This window comes from Geotrypetes seraphini, chromosome 2 (genome assembly GCF_902459505.1).
Source record: "Geotrypetes seraphini chromosome 2, aGeoSer1.1, whole genome shotgun sequence".
Taxonomy (NCBI): domain Eukaryota; kingdom Metazoa; phylum Chordata; class Amphibia; order Gymnophiona; family Dermophiidae; genus Geotrypetes; species Geotrypetes seraphini.
Genome location: NC_047085.1, coordinates 323505317 through 323525069, shown reverse-complemented (window position 1 = coordinate 323525069; position 19753 = coordinate 323505317). Strand labels below are relative to the sequence as shown.

The window sequence follows — 19753 nt, the reverse complement described above, 5'->3', positions numbered from 1 at the left end:
TTAAGATATTTGGATGAATTTTTTGAAAAGCAGGGTTTTGATTTCTTTTCGGAATGTTTTGAAGTCGTCCGATGTTGTCAGCAGATTGGAGATGGTATGGTTGAGTTTTGCTGCTTGTGTTGCCAGAAGGTTGTCAAACAATTTCTTGCGTAGTGTGCCTTTGAGTGGGGGAAAGGTAAAAGGGTTTGGGGTTCTTCTGTGTCTTGAGGTGGAGATCTGGTTTAAGCGGTTGTTTAGGTAGGAAGGGGAAGAGCCATGATCTATTATTATATCGTCTAGATTCAATTGGAATTAAAGACCAAGTTTTAGATTGGTTTTCATCCTTTCTTACAAACCACTCTTCCGTCATTAGCTTTAACGATCTCACTTCTAAAAGTTATACCTCAAATTTTGGTATTCCGCAAGGTTCTATTCTATCTCCTCTTCTTTTCAATATATTCCTCTCTCCTCTTCTAAACCTAACTCAGTCTTTAGGTTTTACAGCCTTTGCATATGCTGATGATATACAACTTATTCATCCATTAGATCCAGAAAGCTTGGACGATATTACAGGTATCAATAATAAACTGCTTTCAATACAAGATTGGCTTTCAACAAACAAATTGGCTTTAAATCTTACAAAAACAATGCTCTTTACCTGGAAAAGAGACATAAAATTAATTTCTCCAATTTCCATTAATAATACGATATTAGAACTGGTGACTACTATAAAAATTTTAGGCATTTGGATAGACGACAAACTTACTTATCATGATCATATCAGTAATACTGTTAAAACATGTTTTTATAAATTACGTCTAATCCGTTCACTTTCCAAGTTTCTACAACCCGAATCCACTAATATTCTCATTCATTCTTTAATAATTTCTAAACTAGACTACTGTAATTCCCTTTTTATTAACATCACACAAAAAGAAAAAAAAAGGCTGCAATTGATTCAGAATACTGTCATTAAATTAATTTATAACGCTAAAAAGTACGACCACGTCACTCCCCTGCTAATCAAATCTCATTGGCTCCCAATAAGTCATCGCATTACGTTTAAATTATTACTCTTAGTTTTTAAAACCATAAATTTTAGTGAGCCACAATTTGTCAATAGATGGTTGATCCCCTATAATACTACTCGACCGCTCCGCTCTTCCTCTTCTAACCTCCTTTCGGTCCCCTCACTGAAGGTTATTGGTACTAGGCGTAATGACATGTTCTCCATTATGGGCCCCTCAATCTTGGAATCTCTTACCTCAATACATCAGAGATTTAAAAGATCTTACCGTATTCAAAAAAACTCTAAAAACATTTTTTTTTAAAGATGCCTATGATTCTTAAGATTATATCTCTTTCTCATTTTTCCGGCATGCTTCTATCTCCCTTCCACTTGTTTCTCCCATTGTTGTAATTCTTTCGTCCCTGTTCAAACATTGTAATTTCTCCCCTATCTATCCTCACGTTTCTTGTATGTTTTTTGTCCTAAACTAATATTTTCTTATCATGTATGTATTCTTGTATGTTAATTTTTTTTAAAGTATAACAAAAGTTAATTTATATATTACCACCCATGTTTTAATTATATGTTTAATTGTATTGTACATCGCCTAGTAATTTAAAATAGGCGATTCATTAAGTATAAATAAACTTGAACTTGAACTTGTAAAAAGTTTCCCGTAGGATGTCGTGGACGGGTAACTTAAGAAATTCTTTGGGAGGTTGCTCAAAGTCTAGGGCATCGAGGAAAAGCCTGGGACTTTTTAGAGTCGGACTCTAAGGGAATGGAAAGAGCCGTTGACATCTCCCTGAGGAATTTTGGTGAAATGAGGACTGTTTGCAGGTTTTGAAACGGTATCAGCCACCGAGGGTTCCTCGTCCGTCGACGAAGCGTCTTCCTACGGTACCGTGCGGGGATTCTTCCCATAAGTCCAGGTCCCTGATGTCGGGGTGGCGCACGGCGGGACATCGGTGTGGAGGGCTCGGACATGGCGGGTCTTAGAGAGAGACTTGCCGGAGCGTACCGAGGCGGGTACCGGGAGAGGAAGACCGGTGCCGTTCCTGGTACCGGGAAGGGTCGGTATCAGAGCGGGCCTGCACCGTAGGTTGGGAACGGTGTGGTTCAGCTGAGAGCACCGGCATGGAAGCGTTAAGCGGTACCGAGGGGAGTCGACACCGATGGGATCGTGCGAGGCCTCGGACCGATCCTGTACTGGAAGGTGTGGGGTCAGCATCACCGGCAACAGTTGTTTGGAGTTGCTGCTGCAGCTGCTCTTGTAATTGGGCTTGGAGTATGGCCGCGATGCGGTCATCCAGGGGAGGCACCGGTACCAGCTTTTTTTCTTCTTCGGTACCATAGGTGCCGCTCTACGCTCCGGCGATGAGGAGGCCGATGACGAGGCACTCACCGATATCGGAGCGGAGCGTTTGCGGGGTCGGTGCGGTGCCGGGAGGACCGGCGTCGCAACCATGGCAGGAGGGCACTCAAGGGAAGTGGAAGGCTTCTTAGCCAGCTTACCTGGGGCCAGCGACCCCGAAGAAGGATCCGGTGGCGTCGAAGTAGTCGGTGCCGACTTTTGAGGTGCCGTCGACGTCGTGGCAGGTTCCATGGCAGATCTGGTACCGAAAAGAATATTTTGCTGGATCTGCCTATTTTTCAATGTGCGCTTTTTAAGAGTAGCACAGCGGGTGCAGGTGTCAGCCCGATGCTCCGGACCCAAGCACTGTAGGCACCAATTGTGCGGGTCAGTGAGAGAGATCGGGCGTGCACACTGCTGGCACTTCTTAAAGCCCGGTTGAGGGGGCATGAAGGAAAACACGGCCTCCGCAAAATCGAAGCCGGAGGCCTGTATGGTGGCAACAGGCCCCGCCGGGGCCGGCCTGAAAAAATAAGGAAAACTCGACGTTTTTTTTTTTTTTTTTTTTTTGAAAATAAAAAATAAAGTAATCCGAAGGAAAAAATAGAAGAAAAACGAAAAAATACGCGAGCGGGAAGGCAGAAACTAGTTTTTCAACGGCCGTTGAAAACACATGCGTCTTCTTCGCTCCGCGGAAACGAAGAAACTGGGGACCACGCACTCCTCCGTCCGGCGGGAAGGCACTCGCGCATGCACGGTGCGGCCAACTAGAACTCTCTAGTTAAAAGTGTCCGTACCGGGGCTCCGTCGGTGACGTCACCCATGCGTTAAGAATATGCTGCCTGCTTGTCCTGGTATAAGAATTCTATTTCTTTTTTTTTTTGCTTCAGGATAAAGTAGTATATTAGTTGTGTTGATAAAAATTTATAAACATTAGAGGCTCTGGTAGAAACCGTTTACAAAGTATGTATTCTTCCCAATTAATATTTTCAAATTAATAAAGTCTTTTTGCTTATTTGGAAATGGGTTTCTACCAGAGTCTTTTAATTTCAGTAGCATATTAAATGAAATAACTATTTCTGAAGTTTATAGGGATGGGCGGGGACGGAGGGGATTCCTCACGGGACGGGTAGGGACGGGTGGGATTCCTCGCGGGACGGGTGGGGCTTTGGCGGGGACGGGTGGGGATTTCTGTCCCCGCGCAATTCTCTAATCTGAAACTAGAATAAGACAATCTTGAAGAAGATGCATGACTACTTGAAGGGAATACAATATCACTTGGAGCTCCATAAGCTTACTACGGGGCTGTCCTTTGGATTGCAACCATATCCCCTGACTGAACTAGGATCCAAGGTGGGCATCCCAACTGGTGTTAGATGCATATACTGTGAGGACTGCTAGATAGTCTACTGGTCTATATATCACAATGTTGAAATAATTACTTTAAATAAACTTATATCTATCCCGTTAGAAGTGCATTTCTCCTGTCCAAAACTCTCCAATAAGAGTTATACCTTGTGCTCTGACTGTAATCTCAGATCGGAGGGCTCATATTCCTTCTTCATTTTCCAGAGTTCCTGTGCTAAAACTGTGGATGTTAATTTCATATTCATTGGCTATTGGGTTAGATCCTTTATCACTAAAAAAAAAAAATAAAAAAAATTAAATACAGTAAAAATTAAACCACTGAGATAGTGTATCTGATTAAGCTTCAGGAAAGGAAAATATACACAATTAACATTAAGATTCAAATCAAGCCTTATGCAAAGAACATTGTTTAGTACAAAAACTTACATTGCCCAATCTGCTCTTTTCCAGCTACATACAAGAGTCACATTAAACATCAGAAGATAATCTCCATGCAATCTTTATTGTTAAAGCAAAAAGTTGGTACAATAAATTCCTCTGCACAAAATAAATCCTAGGATTACCTGGTGAAATAAGGCAGGTATAAAAGAAGGCAGTGCATTTTTGAGAAAAGGCAGACTTATTTCTGAAAGTAATTTGAGCGAGTTAAGTTACAACATTAAAACCTCCCCAGTTGTGTGTGCACTTGAAGTCTAGTGACAGTAGGGCAGACAGCACATGTGCACCCTTCATATAACATGCATCGCGATTGCAACTTTAGAACAGAGAAGCCTTGGCAGCACAGAGTTGTATTTAAGCAGTTTGTATCTAGGTATGTTTGGCTATAGTTGAGGTCCCTTGATTCTCCTCCCCAGTACTTTGTTGCTTGTATGAAACAGGTCAGAGGAACTGCGAAGGCTCTGAAGAATCTCCTTAAGGGGGTAAGAGATTGAACTCAACATCATGTAGCTGATATCCTGGATTGTCTTACATCTTGAACAGATTCCTTGGAGACACTGATTGTCAAGATGAGTTCTCCATCTTCAAGTTGAACCCTATCTGTGGCAAGAAGTAACTGATGCTGTGACTTAGCAAAAGAATGCTTACTGCTTGGCTTGTTTTGAGCACCCTCTGATAGCATGGAGGAGAAAGTTTGGCAGTGTTGATCCTACTTGCACTTGAGATTTCCCCAAGGACATTGCATTTTCAAATGATGTAAAGGAACAACATGAACAGCTGCAGTCATGCAAGTGGACATTTGTAAAAAACAAAATAAAACAATCTTTATGGATAGTTAGCAACACTACTCCTTTTAACAAAATCATTTTGATTGAAGTTTTGCTTTCTGAAAGTTGGTTAGGAATCCTAGATATTTTAGAAGACTTAAGGCAGGGGTGTAAAATGTCTGTCCTCGAGGGCCACAATCCAGTCGGGTTTTCAGGATTTCCCCAATAAATATGCATGAGATCTATTACCATGCAAACAGACCTCATGCATATTCATTGGGGAAATCCTGAAAACCTGACTGGATTGCGGCTGAGGATCCACATTTGACACCCCTGACTTAAGGCCTGGGACTCTAAACCACTGAACGCTAGTTGTTCAGGTATGGAAAAACAGAATGCCCCTGCCTGCAAAGGTGAGCAGTGTTTACCAGAGACACCTGAAACAGACTGTGTGGAGTGGGGTGATGAAAGGCCGAAGGGAGGACTTTGTACCTGAAATGGTTGGATTGAATGGTAAATCTTACGCAATCCTCAAAAAAGGGGTGAACAAGATTAACAGGATATATATTCTTGAGATCCAGGACACTCAAGAAAGAAACAGTTGAGGTCTTTGACATTAAGTAAAGAGTGTTAAGACTCCTACCTTTTTGAGAATGAGAAAGTATCTTGAGTAAAACCCTTAATTCTCCCAATGTGGCTGAACAAGTGCTATAGCTTAGGCTGCGAGAAGAGGCTGGATTTCCTCCAACAATCTGCAGTGCCTCCTTGATGATATATTTAAAAACAGGCATAAGTTTCAAGTTTCTCAAGTTTATTAAAATTTTGATAAAATGCCAATCATACATTCTAAGCGTCTTACATTAAAAAATAGGGGGAAACATTTATGAGACTAATTAAAAATCAGGATGGAGATGTATCGGGGGGGGAGGGGAGTAGTCAAGATGGTGGCTGCACGGAGGCAACTGAATTAACATCGGAACCCAACAGTGTTCTTTTGCCTGCTATAGTTCCTGTTTTGGAAATGCCGCATACAAAGCGCAAGGGCAGTGTCCGAGCCAACCCTACTGTGGCCAGGACATTTACCCCTGTTCAGCGCTCAATTTTGGAGTTCACTGCTGCCCCCAATAACACCAGAGGTATACCTGAAGGAATGCTCGAGCTCTCTTCCATCTGGGAGAGCGACTGGAGACTTCGATCTGGAAGTATCACTCTCCCCACCAGGAACTATTCCTCCGCCGCTCCCTGCCGCAGTCGCAGTCCTGCCGAGAGACCCGTGTGCGGAGGTAGAGCCAGGGGAAACCCCGGGTCAGGGGGCTGGGCTTGCGACAATTCCAGAAAGCCAGGGAGAACAGAGAGCCGGCTTGGAAACCGGCTTGTTAACATCAAAACCGGCGGTTACTACTCTCAAGAGTATTTGGGAAGCTCTCGAGAGGCTGAATTCACAGGAGATTGCGAGTCTTGTAAGTACTGTGGATGTTCTTGGAAAGTCTTTCCAAAATACTAAAGAAAAACTTTCTAATGAAATTCAACAAGTTAAAACAACCGTGATAGATGTTCAGGCTGTTACTAATAATTTGATTAAAGAGAGGAACTTTTTGCTTAGAAAAACTGAACAGCTGGAAAATTATAATTGGAGATTAAACATTCGTATATTGAATTTCCTTAAGGCTTATGGCGTGACTCCATTAGATATGTTTAAAAGATTCTTAATAGAAATATTAAAAATGTTCAGACTATATACTGCCAATAATTTGAATTTATTTGCCTGCTAAAAAAGTCACTGGAGCTATGCCAAAATCACAGATTCAGCAAGATACTTCTTTAAATATCACTGAGCTGTTGGAAACCACTTTATCAGAAAATACTGAGAGGGCTACCCTACCCTGTTGATATCATTTGTTTTTGAGCAGGACTCGAATGCTATCATGAAATTATATTTTCGAAATTCACAATGTATGTTTCATGAAAAAAAAAGTTTGGATTTTCCCAGATGTCACCAGATCTACGCAGGAAATTGTTTCTTTCGATGAGAAAGGAGACATTAGCTCTTGGTAGGACATTCCTACTAGCATACCCCTGTAAATGTTTAATAAAATTTCTGGAAATTAAATATGTTTTCTTTGTACGAGAACAATTATGATCCTTTTTGGATCTGAAGACCCTGGCAAAAGGGGGTATATCAGAAACTGTATATCAGAAACTGTAGTCATAAATATGGAGTTATAGCTGTTAAGCCATTTCCAGATTACTGGTTTATTTTTGAGTCTCTCTACTCTATGGAATTCTCCTCCCCTAAGTTGTGGTCTGAGAAAGATTGAATATTTACTGTTAGTTAATTAGCTTTTTTGTTCTAATTCCTTATATATGATTTCTTTCTGTTTTTCTTGAACAAGAGGATTCTTGTGAAGTAAACTGAAATTTCAATAATAATAAAAACCCCAAAACAAAACCAGGATAAACTTGACATACATAAAACATAAGAAGTGCATCCAATAGGAAAAGAAAACTGGATCCTGGTTCAGCGAAGCCTCCTTAGGTTGGAGAGAACTTAGTTAAAGCCAACTGAAGAGACACGATATTGAATGTATAAGACCAAGCATAAAATCAGGAAGGCAACTGTGAATCTGAATTAAGCAGCAGAGGTGAGAACATTCCTTCTTTGATTTGTGAAGAGCATATTCTGCTCACCAGCCTGCCCATGATGGTAGATTCTTTTCATTACTGTGAAAAAGGACAAATACTGGGATGCACACCTGTGGCTTCCATCCATCTGTTATTCTAATTTTTTAAAATTTTTGTTTAAACTACAGCAAAAACAAGGATGGTAAAGACTTATTATACACATACAGTAAAACAAAGGCCCAAGATAACCAGATGCAGAGGCGCATTACATGAAGTCTAGTCCTATTGCTCAATTATTTAAGGATTTCCTTACGTAAGGTAGTGCAGAACTGCAACAGATGATATCAACTGCAGAGTCAGCTTCCTCATGCCTGGTGTGTTATAAGTGGTTTACCTTTCTACACGGGCAACAGAGTTTTCTATATCGTCATACTGCTTCCCATGATTGCAGCACACCATCTCATGCAGAGGTTCAACATATTTTGAGTCTTTGCAAGCTTCCACTGCACAGCTGTTGATTGATTTGTGGAGCACTGGTAATTTCGATGCAACTGCCCTGTGCGGAGGTTACTACTGCAGCTTATCTCATTTTGCAGTCGATGTTGGATCGCTATGGCATGGATGCCTTGAAAGGTGAACATACAGTTTTCCAAGTCATGACTAGGACACCCTACAGCCAAAGCAGAACGTTATGTCCTCAGAAAAGAAAAACAGCCTCAGTACCCAAAGTACCTCGGTACCTTGGAATCCGAACATTCCAGAACTCAAACGATTTGGAAGACAAACTTTTTTTTTTCTTCATTTTTGCCCGGAATCCAAACGCTGCTTTGGAATCCGAACTGCAAGCAGTGCTAAGCCCAAAGCTTCCCCTCTGACACAGCTTCCTGTTTCCACCTGGGAGGGAAGCTTTGGGCTGAACACCACTTGCAGCTGCCGTTGCCGATCTTGCTGTCTTGCCGCTGGGGATCCCGATCTTGCTGCCTCTGCCCCTGGAGGGTCCCGATCTTGTTGTTTCTGCCAGGTAGGCCCAATCTTGCAGAGTTTGTGGGACCAAGGAACGGATTAATCCAGTTTCTATTCTTTTCAATGGGAAAAATTGTCTTGGAACTCAAATGTTTTGGAACTCTAACGGGGTTCTGGAACGGATTAAGTTCGGATTCCAAGGTACCACTGTATTTATAAACATCAGAGAATTTTGATGGCAAACTAAAGAAAAATGAGAGCTTTGTCACAAGTCTGTTCAGCAGAGGAAACTGCATGATGCAGGAAGAGCTATATGTGCTCAGAATTTTGCCCTCCAAATGTAGAAGCATGGATACAAAAAGCACTTTATGTTACCATCTGACAACAAACAGGTACATTCTAAGAAGAGAACATAGCCATACCTTGTTGTGTTTCCACTTCGGTTTTAAGTTGTAGAAGCTCCACTTCTTTTGTCTGCAACTGTTCATTCAAGGTTTTCATAGATTCTACACTTTCCCTTACCTAAGAAAAAGAAAACAAAAATAATATTGGGGAAAAAAAGTTAATGGGACTCTGAAATTACTATTCATATTTATTAAAAATTAAAATGAAATATTTTTAGGCTTATTTCTTTACTATTGCTTAGATTTAAGTTTATTAAAACTGAAGTTAAGGGAATATTATATTTTTAAATCTAAAGTCAAGTTTGGCTTAAATAGGGCAGTCTGATACCATTTTTAAAAATTATACAAACACACCATCAACTGCTTTACAATATGTCAAAATGATGATTGATAAAAATATTTTAGGTAAAAATGGACCATTATCCAATTTAATACAAAGGGATCATCATATGAAACTTAGGGCCTGTTTTACAAAGCCGCGCTAGCAGCTGCAGCACGGTATCGGCCCTGAAGCCCAAAGAGATTTAAAGGGCTTCGGGGCTGTAGCCGCGCAGCTTTGTAAAAAAACAGGCCCTTAGGGTCTCTTTTACTAGATCACGGTAACATTTCTAGTTACTATGGCTTAATGCGGGACTATACCACATGGTATCTGCAAATTTTATGTGGCAACTAGTGGGGGCAGAACCAGCACTCTCTAACTTTGGTCTCGCGCTACAGTGGGAATTAACGCATAGAACCTAACTGTACATTTGACAGTAGGTGTACTGGAAACATGATGCACTACCAGGAAACATCAATTTGCCACCCATGCCAAGCCTGACGGAAAAGTGGAAACAGGCAAAATATCACAAATTATCTTCCTTTCCTAGCTCCCTAAAATCAGCTAAGCAAGCTTGGGCTGTCTGCAGACTTTGAGCAGGATCCATAGGCTTCAGCTTCCCTCTAGAACACAGTACATATGAACCCAGAGTCTAAGGAGTAGGTACTGCAGAGATACCACGCCATACATTTGAAGGTGCTCTTACGCTCACACTTGAAGCCCTTTCTTTCACTCATCAAAGCTCCAGTACCAGTATACTGATCCTAATCACTGCTTTCTTGAGAGGCAAGTCTAAAGAGACGAGCCCTGCTGGCCCACTAAGAGGAGGAAATTTGAGATCATTTTCCAGTATATTTTACTTCCCTTCTATCCCATCTCTTTTCCTCATGCCTAACATAGAAACATGATGACAGATAAAAGCCAAAATAGCCCATCTAGTCTGCCCAACCGCAGCATCAGTATCTCCCTCCTCTCTCTAAGACACAGTTCTTCAACGCCGGTCCGCGGACTGGTGTCGGTCCGCAAACAAATCTTGCCGGTCCCGCGAAGGATTCAGGACCCCACCGCAGCAAAAGGTGCCGGCGTCAGCTGACGTGCAACTTCCTGTTGCCGTTGCTATGCCGGCACACCTGCCTGCCACCATCGACTCCTGCCGCGTATGTCTCCGCACCCCCAGAAAAGCAGCGGCAGGTCTGTGTGCTTTTAACTTCGGCACACAGCTTGCCCCTAGGCAGTATTTTAGCGCGGTTTCATGAGGCAGCCTCGGGGCCTTTGCTAGGCCGGCCCACAATCGCATCATCGAAGCGGGCCGGCCCTACCAAAGGCCCGAGGCTGCCTCATGAAACCGCGCTAAAATACTGCTTAGGGGCAGCTGTGTGCCGAAGTTAAAAGCACACAGAGCTGCTGCTAGCCTACATAGAGGGAACATTTTCTGGAGAGGGAAGGAGGGAAGGGAGAAGGGGTACTCCTGGACAAGGGAGGGGAAGAGGCTACTGCTGACAGGGGAGAAGGGAAAGGGAAGGGATGAGAATTACTGTTGGATAAGGGGAGGAGGAAAGGGAGAAGGGGTACTCCTGGACAAGGGAGAAGGGGCAACTGCTGACAGGGGAGAAGGGAAAGGGAAGGGACGAGAATTACTGTTGGATAAGGGGAGGAAGAAGGGGAGGAGGAACATTGGAAGGAAACAGCTGGCAGGGAGATTAGAGGAGGGGAAGGAGTCAGGATGGAATAGAGAGATCAGATGAGGGAAAGGGGAGAGACAGAGGAATGACAAGGTAGAGAGAGATTGATGCTGGGAAGGGGGGTCAGATGAAAAATAAGGAAAGAGGGACAAAGATGCTAGATCTGGTGTAGGAGAGAGGGGCATAGAAAGAACGCAGATACCATATGGGAGGGGGAGGGGGGAGGGCAGACAATGGATGGAAGAGGCAGATGCTGGATTGAAGAGACAGAGGGCAGACGCTGGATAGAAGAGAGTGAAAAGACGATGAAAGCAGAAACCAGAGACGACAAAAGGTAGAAAAAAATAATTTTATTTCTATCTTGTGATTAGAATATATCAGATTTAAAATATGTATCCTGCTAGAGCTGATGTTAGACATAACTGGGGAGTGCAAAGCCCAGGCAGTGCATCTTTAGCTTCCAGCTGGCTTAGGGCTCTCTCTGACCAGGAGGCAGTTGCCCTGGTTGCACTCCCCCTAACACCATTCCTGCCATGTGTGACTGCGATATTCTGTTAGCATGATATTTGTGAAGCATTCTGTAATAATTTGGCTTATTCAGTTTTCTTGATAGTAGAGGGGATATATGTGAAAGGGAGGGGAGACGAGGGTGTTGTTGATCCTTGCCCTGTATTATTTATATTTATAAAATGACAATTGTACAGAATATTGTTTCTTTTTATACTTTAATAAAATATGTTCAATATAAAATCATAACTATTTGAGGCTTGTGTGGATGGGATCAGATAGTTAATGGGACCGAGCTCGCGGGGACAGGGCAGCAATGGGGTTTTTTAAAATTTCAGTCTTATTAGTTTGCCGGTCCACGAAATAATTATTTTATTTCCGCCGGTCCATAGGTGTAAAAAGGTTGAAGAACACTGCTCTAAGAGATCCCACGTGTCTGTACCATGCTTTCTTGAAGTCAGACACAGTCTTTGTCTCCACCACCTCTACCAAGAGACTATTCAAGTAAACTTTTAGACAAACCTTAAAACTTTAAGTTTGTTTGACCCAAATTTCTTTTGGTAGACCATTCCAAAGAAGAGATGCAAGACAAAAAAAAAAAGCAAGCTTCTTTCCCCAAGTTGCCTTGCAATGTGTTATAGAAAAATGTGGTTTGACCAGTCTATGATCCAGCAAGGATCCAAGACAGTGTCTCTCAAACACTTTTTTTTTAGCTCCAGCACACTGAGCTTCTGGGAGAACAGGGTAAAAATCAAAATAAATAAATAAATAACTGGAGCAAATGTTTTTTCACAACACATTATAATTGAAATTATAAAATTGCAAAACCAACAAATTTAATTTTAAGTTTTTTTAAACTATGTATGGGTAATTGTAACAATGGTGAAACTAAAGTAGATAGAATTGCTAATCAATGCGATGGATGTGCTTGTTTTTGAGTATAAATGAACTCAAAAAGCGGCTTGATAATCGACAAGCAAACACTAATTTCATCATCTACCATCTGCAGTCATTCTCTTTTTTAAATTTAATTTCTGTCAGAGCTGAAAATCCAAGCTCATTAAGAAGATCCAAACGGTAAGAAAACCTTGACTGCTTTGTTGCTCAAGTTAGGATAGCTACTGCGTAAAAAATAAAAATAAAATTACTTGGCGTTAGATTTCAAGGACCAGTCACATTAAAGAATGATGCTTGTCTATGTGGATGTATCCTTATGCAAACAAACACTCATAACATTGACAGACTTGCGATTGCCACGTACATGTCATCTATTCTAGTGTATAGATATGAAGGGGATTTTTAAAAATAAAGTAAAATTCTGGAATTTCTCGTGGTACACCACTGTGCCGTGGCACACAGTTTAAGAGACACTGATCTAAGACACATCACTGGAGCATACAGACTAATCATGTGGTTTAAATAAAATAGCTGTTCATGCAGGGATCTGTGTGCTAAACAAAGAATTTTAAATTTTATCCTGTAACAAACAGGCAACCAACAAAATCTAATAGTCATACCACCCAGCAACCTCGGCTGAGAAAGCCTGATTCGGCTTGATCTTTATACTGAAATAACTCCGGGAGAAAAAGCCAGTGACAATTTCCCGAGCTTTTACTCAAAGTTAAACGTCTCCTACATTTATATTTTTCAACAATGTACACAAAGATAAAGCTCAAAGCCAGGTAAGTTATTCAGTGGTCTCTTCCCATTAAATTTCCTTGAATGAGTATTGATTGGGTATCTTGAATTCCTGGCCTAAACCCTAGATTAGAGCCTAGCGAGAGTACAAGTAAGTCAAACTTCCTCACTCTGCTCCCCTTTAAATCCAATTTATAAACTTTGGGTTTTAATCTCCCCTGTTCCTTGCAAGCTCCAAACAGACTAAACTGTAACCCGTTCTGAGCTCTTTGGGGAAAACGGGATAGAAAATGAATTAATTAAATAACTAAATAAAATAAATAATTATCACTATACAAATTGACATACTCAAAAGTTTCTTCAGAGCTAAATACTCTTGAATCATCCCCCAAACTCCAGCATTGCTCTGTGCTGCAAAAAAGCCCAACAAAAAACCAAAAAGTTCCATTTATCCTGGTTGGCTTAATTCATCTCTAGCCTATGGGTAACAGACTTACTTCCCCAACTCCTTCCTCCCCTGGAGGAATTCCTGTCTTTATTTCTCCAGGTAAATTCAGGAACTCTCTCCCCAGATTCCATAAACAGGAAGCAGCCCAAAAATTCCCCTCTCCAAGAAAAGGAAAAGGCTCACTTCTCAAATAATAAGCTTGTAGCAGTTTGTCAGTGTGGCTCACTTAGCTCTTCAATAATTTATTTTCTAGTTTCAGCAGGCCATTAAGAACATAAGAATTGCCGCTGCTGGGTCAGACCAGTGGTCCATCGTGCCCAGCAGTCCGCTCATGCGACGGCCCTTAGGTCAAAGACCAGTGCTCTAAATGAATCCAGCCTCACCTGTGTACGTTCCGGTTCAGAAGGAACTTGTCTAGTTTTGTCTTGAATCCCTGGAGGGTGTTTTCCCCTACAAAAGACTCTGGAAGAGTGTTCCAGTTTTCCACCACTCTCTGGGTGAACAAATTCCTTACATTTGTACGGAATCTATCCCCCTTCAACCTTAGAAAGCCCTCTCGTTCTCCCTACCCTGGAGAGGGTGAACAACCTGTCTTTATCTACTAAGTCTATTCCCTTTAGTATCTTGAATGTTTCGATCATGTACCCTCTTTTCAAGGGAGAATAGGCCCAGTTTCTCTAATCTCTCACTGTATGGCAACTCCTCCAGTCCCTTAACCATTTTAGTCGCTCTTCTCTGGACCCTTTCGAGTAGTACTTTGTCATTCTTCATGTACCGTGACCACTGCTGGACGAAGTACTCTAGGTTAGGGCACACCATGGCCCGGTACAACGGCATGATAACCTTCTCTGATCTGTTCGTGATCCCCTTCTTAATCATTCCTAGGATTTTGTTCGCCCTTTTCTTCGCCGCCGCCACGCATTGCGTAGACAGCTTCATCGACTTGTCGACCAGTACTCCCAAGTCTCTTTCCTGGGGGGCCTCTCCAAGTACCGCCCCGGACATCCTGTATTCGTGTATGAGATTTTTGTTACCGACATGCATCACCTTACACTTATCCACGTTGAACCTCATTTGCTGTGTTGCTGCCTATTTCTCGAGCATGGTTATGTCACGTTGCAGATCTTCGCAATCCCCCTGCGTCTTCGCTACTCTGAATAACTTCGTATCATCTGCAAATTTAATCATCTTACTCATCATACCAATTTACAGATCATTTATAAATATGTTGAAGAGCACGGGTCCAAGCACTGAGCCCTGCGGTACCCCACTGGTGACACTCTTCCAGCCCGAGTATTGTCCATTTATCCCCACTCTCTGTTTCTTATCCGCCAGCCAGTTTTTAATTCACGTGAGTAATTCACCCTCGATTCCATGGCTCACAATTTTCCAAGTAGTCATTCATGTGGAACCTTGTTGAACGCCTTCTGAAAATCTAGATATACGATGTCGACTGGTTCACCCTTGTCTATCTGCTTGTTTACTCCCTCAAAGAAGTGCAGCAAGTTTGTCAAGCAAGATCTTCCTTTGCTGAAGCCATGCTGGCTGGTCCTCATCAGATTGTGTCCGTCAAGGTGATCAATGATGTGGTCTTTTATCACATCATTCCCGGTACTGAGGTCAGACTCGCTGGTCTGTAGTTTCCCAGATCTCCGCTCAAACCTTTTTTGAAGATCGGCGTTAACATTCGCCACCTTCCAGTCTTCCGGAATCTTTCCTGATTTGATCGACAGACTGGCTATTAGTTGAAGCAGTTCAGCTATAGTCCCTTTCAGTTCCTTGATGATCCTCTGATGGATGCCATCTGGTCCTGGAGATTTATCCTAAGCCTATCAATCTGCCTGCATATTTCTTCTAGACTGACCATCAACCCTGTCAGTTTCTCGTCTTCGTTTCCAGCGTATAGCCTGTTGGGTTCCGCTATGTTGTGTATATCCTCTTCGGTAAATACAGATGCAAAAAATGTGTTCATTTTGTAGGCGATGGCTTTGTCCTCCTTTAGCACTCCCATTATTCCATGGTCATCCAATGGTTCCACCGCTTCTTTCAGTTACTTTCCTGGCTCTCTCTTCTCTCCCATTAACGGCCTGATTAATAAGGCTAGTTCACTATCAGGTGGGATATTAAAGAGTGACCCAGAAGTCCTGGGCTGAACTGCAGAAGGAGTTAGCTGCTCTTGTTGTGAGAAGGTACTGACGCAACCCCTGGGTCTCCTCTCCAGTCCAGGTTTTACACCTATCACCCCTAGAAGCTGTGTAGTCAAGCTTCTACTAAAGTTTGGGAGCTCTAACTGCTCTGACCACCTTCTGTTTATAGGTAGGAAATGGAATGCCTGGGCTTCAGGTCTGAGCTGTGTTCTTAAAGGAATACACCTGTGTTTCCTCTGGGGTTTAAACCCATCTCTACCCAGCCTGTATCCTGGGACAAACCTAGTTTTTCTACCAGGTTCAGGACTCTCCCTGTCACAATATACAGATGCATGAGATGGTTGAATCCTAAATACTCTAAACACAGTGTTCTGCAGTGTTGTAAACACTTAAATTGCATACCTGTTAGACTTGTACTTACAGTATACTGCTTCCAGTCTGTCTACATCCTTACAGAAATACCAAATAAAGCAAGCATTTTATGATGCTTTTTCAAAGTAATTCAACTTTCAAGCACCAAATCTTTCTCTGGGGTGGTCCACTCTTGACAAGCCTGGGTATTTTTCAGTCAGTTTAAAAAGCAGAAGCCAAGTTGGGAATTGAACCCAGACTTATCACGTGTTAGCATGTGACACTGTACCTGAGAAACCAGGCCCCCCTCCCCAATCTAGAAAAATGCCATATAGCACAGTTACTTACCGTAACAGGTGTTATCCAGGGACAGCAGGCAGATATTCTTAACGCATGGGTGACGTCACCGACGGAGCCCCGGTACGGACCTTTTTAACTAGAAAGTTCTAGTTGGCCGCACCGCGCATGCGCGAGTGCCTTCCCGCCCGACGGAGGAGAGCGTGGTCCCCAGTTAAGATAAGCCAGCTAAGAAGCCAACCCGGGGAGGAGGGTGGGACGTAAGAATATCTGCCTGCTGTCCCTGGATAACACCTGTTACGGTAAGTAACTGTGCTTTATCCCAGGACAAGCAGGCAGCATATTCTTAACGCATGGGTGACCTCCAAGCTAACAGAGAGGGAGGGGGGATGGTTGGCCATTAGGAAAATAAATTTTGTAACACAGATTGGCCGAAGTGTCCATCCCGTCTGGAGAAGGCATCCAGACAGTAGTGAGTAGTGAACGTGTGAACTGAGGACCAAGTGGCAGCCTTGAGATTTCCTCGATGGGCGTGGAATGGAGGAAAGCCACAGAAGCAGCCATAGCTCTGACCCTGTGGGCCGTGACAGCACCTTCCAGTGAGAGACCGGCCCGAGCATAACAGAACACAATACAGGCAGCAAGCCAGTTGGAAAGCGTCCGTTTAGAGACAGGACGACCTAGACGGTTAGGATCGAAGGTCAGAAAGAGCTGAGGGGACGAGCGGTGAGCCCTGGTACGGTCAAGATAGTATGCAAGGGCACGCTTACAATCCAGCGTGTGCAACGCCTGTTCCCCAGGATGAGAATGGGGTTTAGGGAAAAAGACAGGCAACACAATGGACTGGTTGAGGTGAAAAGCCAAGACCACCTTGGGAAGGAATTTAGGATGGGTACGCAGAACCACCTTGTCATGGTGAAAAACAGTGAACGGTGGATCGGCGACCAGTGCATGCATCTCACTAACCCTCCTGGCAGAGGTGATGGCAATGAGGAAAAGCACCTTCCATGTTAGAAGTTTGAGCGAAGTTGTGGCAAGAGGCTCAAAAGGGGGTTTCATGAGGGCTGATAAAACCACATTCAGGTCCCAGACGACAGGAGGAGGCTTCAGAGGTGGTTTGACATTGAAGAGGCCTCTCATGAACCAGGAAACCAGTGGATGAGCCGTGAGAGGTTTTCCGAGGATAGGCTCATGAAACGCAGTGATGGCACTGAGGTGGACTCTGATTGAGGTAGACTTGATGCCAGCGTTGGACAGAGAGAGCAAATAGTCCAGTACAGTCTCCACCGCTAATGAGGTGGGATCGTGATGATGCAGTAGACACCAAGAGGAGAACCTGGTCCACTTCTGATGGTAACATTGGAGGGTGGCCGGTTTCCTGGAGGCATCCAAAATGCGACGGGACAGGCGGAGACAGATTATCTGGAGAGGTCAGCCCGAGAGAAACCAAGCTGTCAGGTGGAGCGAAGACAGATTGGGATGCAGTAGAGACTGACGTTGCTGCGTAAGTAGAGTAGGAAACACAGGAAGAGGAATGGGCTCCCTGGAGATGAGCTGAAGCAGGAGGGAGAACCAGTGTTGGCGAGGCCACCGAGGAGCGATGAGAATCATGGTGGCCCTGTCCCTGCGGAGTTTGGATAACGTCTGCAACATCAGAGGTAGTGGAGGAAAGGCATAGAGGAACCGATCCGTCCAGTCGAGCAGGAATGCATCTGGGGTCAGACGATGAGGAGAGAAGAGTCTGGAACAGAACTGGGGCAGCTGATGGTTGTGAGGCGCTGCAAAGAGGTCCACCTGAGGAGTGCCCCACCGAGCAAAGATGGAGCGGAGTATGGGAGGATCCAGAGTCCACTCGTGAGGTTGAAGGATGCGGCTGAGATTGTCGGCCAGGGAGTTCTGTTCGCCCTGGATATAGACAGCCTTGAGGAAGAGATTGCGGGCCGTGGTCCAGGTCCAGATGCTGAGAGCCTCCTGACAAAGGAGGCGAGATCCGGTGCCGCCTTGCTTGTTTATGTAGTACATGGCGACTTGATTGTCTGTGCACAGGAGAAGAACCTGAGGGCAGAGAAGGTGCTGGAAGGCCTTGAGAGCATAGAACATGGCTCTGAGTTCCAGGAAATTGATGTGATGTTGACGCTCCTGAGGGGTCCAGAGTCCCTGGGTGCGTAGATCTCCCAGGTGAGCTCCCCATGCATAGGGGGAGGCATCCATGGTTATGATCATGGAGTGAGGGGGTAGATGAAAGAGAAGACCCCTGGAAAGATTTGAGGAGTTTAACCACCATTGAAGAGATTGCTGAAGAGACGATGTCACAGAGATGGGATGAGAAAGAAGATCCGTGGTCTGTGACCATTGGTTGGCAAGAGTCCATTGAGGCGTCCTGAGGTGGAGTCGCGCCAGAGGGAGCACATGGACCGTCGAGGCCATGTGGCCCAGGAGGACCATCATCTGTCGGGCAGGAATGGAGTGATGAAGGAGCACCTGACGACAGAGGTGGAGCAGGGTCCGTTGACGGTCGGAGGGGAGAAACGCCCTCATCAGTGTGGTGTCGAGAACTGCTCCAATGAACTGAAGTCGCTGTGTGGGAAGCAGATGCGACTTGGGGTAGTTGATCTCGAACGCCAGGAGATGGAGGAAAGAGATGGTGTGATGAGTGGCTTGTAGCACAAGTGGAGACGTAGGTGCTTTCACCAACCAATCGTCCAAGTAGGGGAACACCTGGAGGTTGTGAGACCTGAGGAAGGCTGCCACCACAATAAGGCACTTGGTGAACACCCTGGGCGATGAAGCGAGGCCAAAAGGTAGCACTTTGTACTGATAGTGACGGTGCTGTATCTGAAACCGTAGGTAGCGACATGAAGTCGGATTGATTGGGATGTGAGTGTAGGCCTCTTTGAGGTCCAGGGAACATAGCCAGTCGTGTTGAGAGAGAAGAGGGTAAAGCGTGGCAAGGGAGAGCATTCTGAACTTCTCCTTGACCAGACACTTGTTGAGGTCCCTGAGATCGAGGATGGGACGAAGGTCTCCTGTCTTCTTGGGAACCAGGAAGTAGCGGGAGTAGAATCCCTGACCCCTTTGGTCCGGAGGCACCTCTTTGATGGCATTGAGAAGAAGGAGGGATTGGACCTCCCTCAGGAGGAGGGGGATTTGGGAGGAGTGAGAAGCAGACTCTACGGGAGGATTGTCTGGTGGAAGAGTCTGGAAGTTGAGAGAGTAGCCGTGGCGAATGATGTTGAGGACCCATTGGTCTGATGTGATGACCTCCCAACGCCTGAGGAAGATTTGGAGGCGACCTCCAATAGGCTGAGGAAGAGGCAATGATGATGGGAGACTGGCTATGCCCTGGAGAAAAAAGTCAAAAGGGCTGAGATGGTTTTGACGGAGGGAGAGGCTTGGCAGGTTGGTGAGACTGTGAGCGAGCCTGAGATTGATGCTGTTGGGGTGGGTTGAGAGGCCTGGC

The 19753-nt window shown here is 44.2% G+C and overlaps 1 protein-coding gene across 1 annotated transcript in view; it reads right to left on the bottom strand.

Annotated features, from left to right (window-relative positions):
• The window catches only part of AZI2 (5-azacytidine induced 2), a 125994-nt gene that overhangs the window by 51148 nt on the left and 55093 nt on the right, over window positions 1-19753 (bottom strand). The window contains exons 4-5 of the mRNA XM_033932844.1: window positions 8923-9022; window positions 4681-4748 (exon numbers count right to left, since the gene is read on the bottom strand). Of these exons, the coding sequence (XP_033788735.1) occupies window positions 4681-4748; window positions 8923-9022 (168 nt within the window). The remainder of the gene's footprint in view (window positions 1-4680; window positions 4749-8922; window positions 9023-19753) is intronic.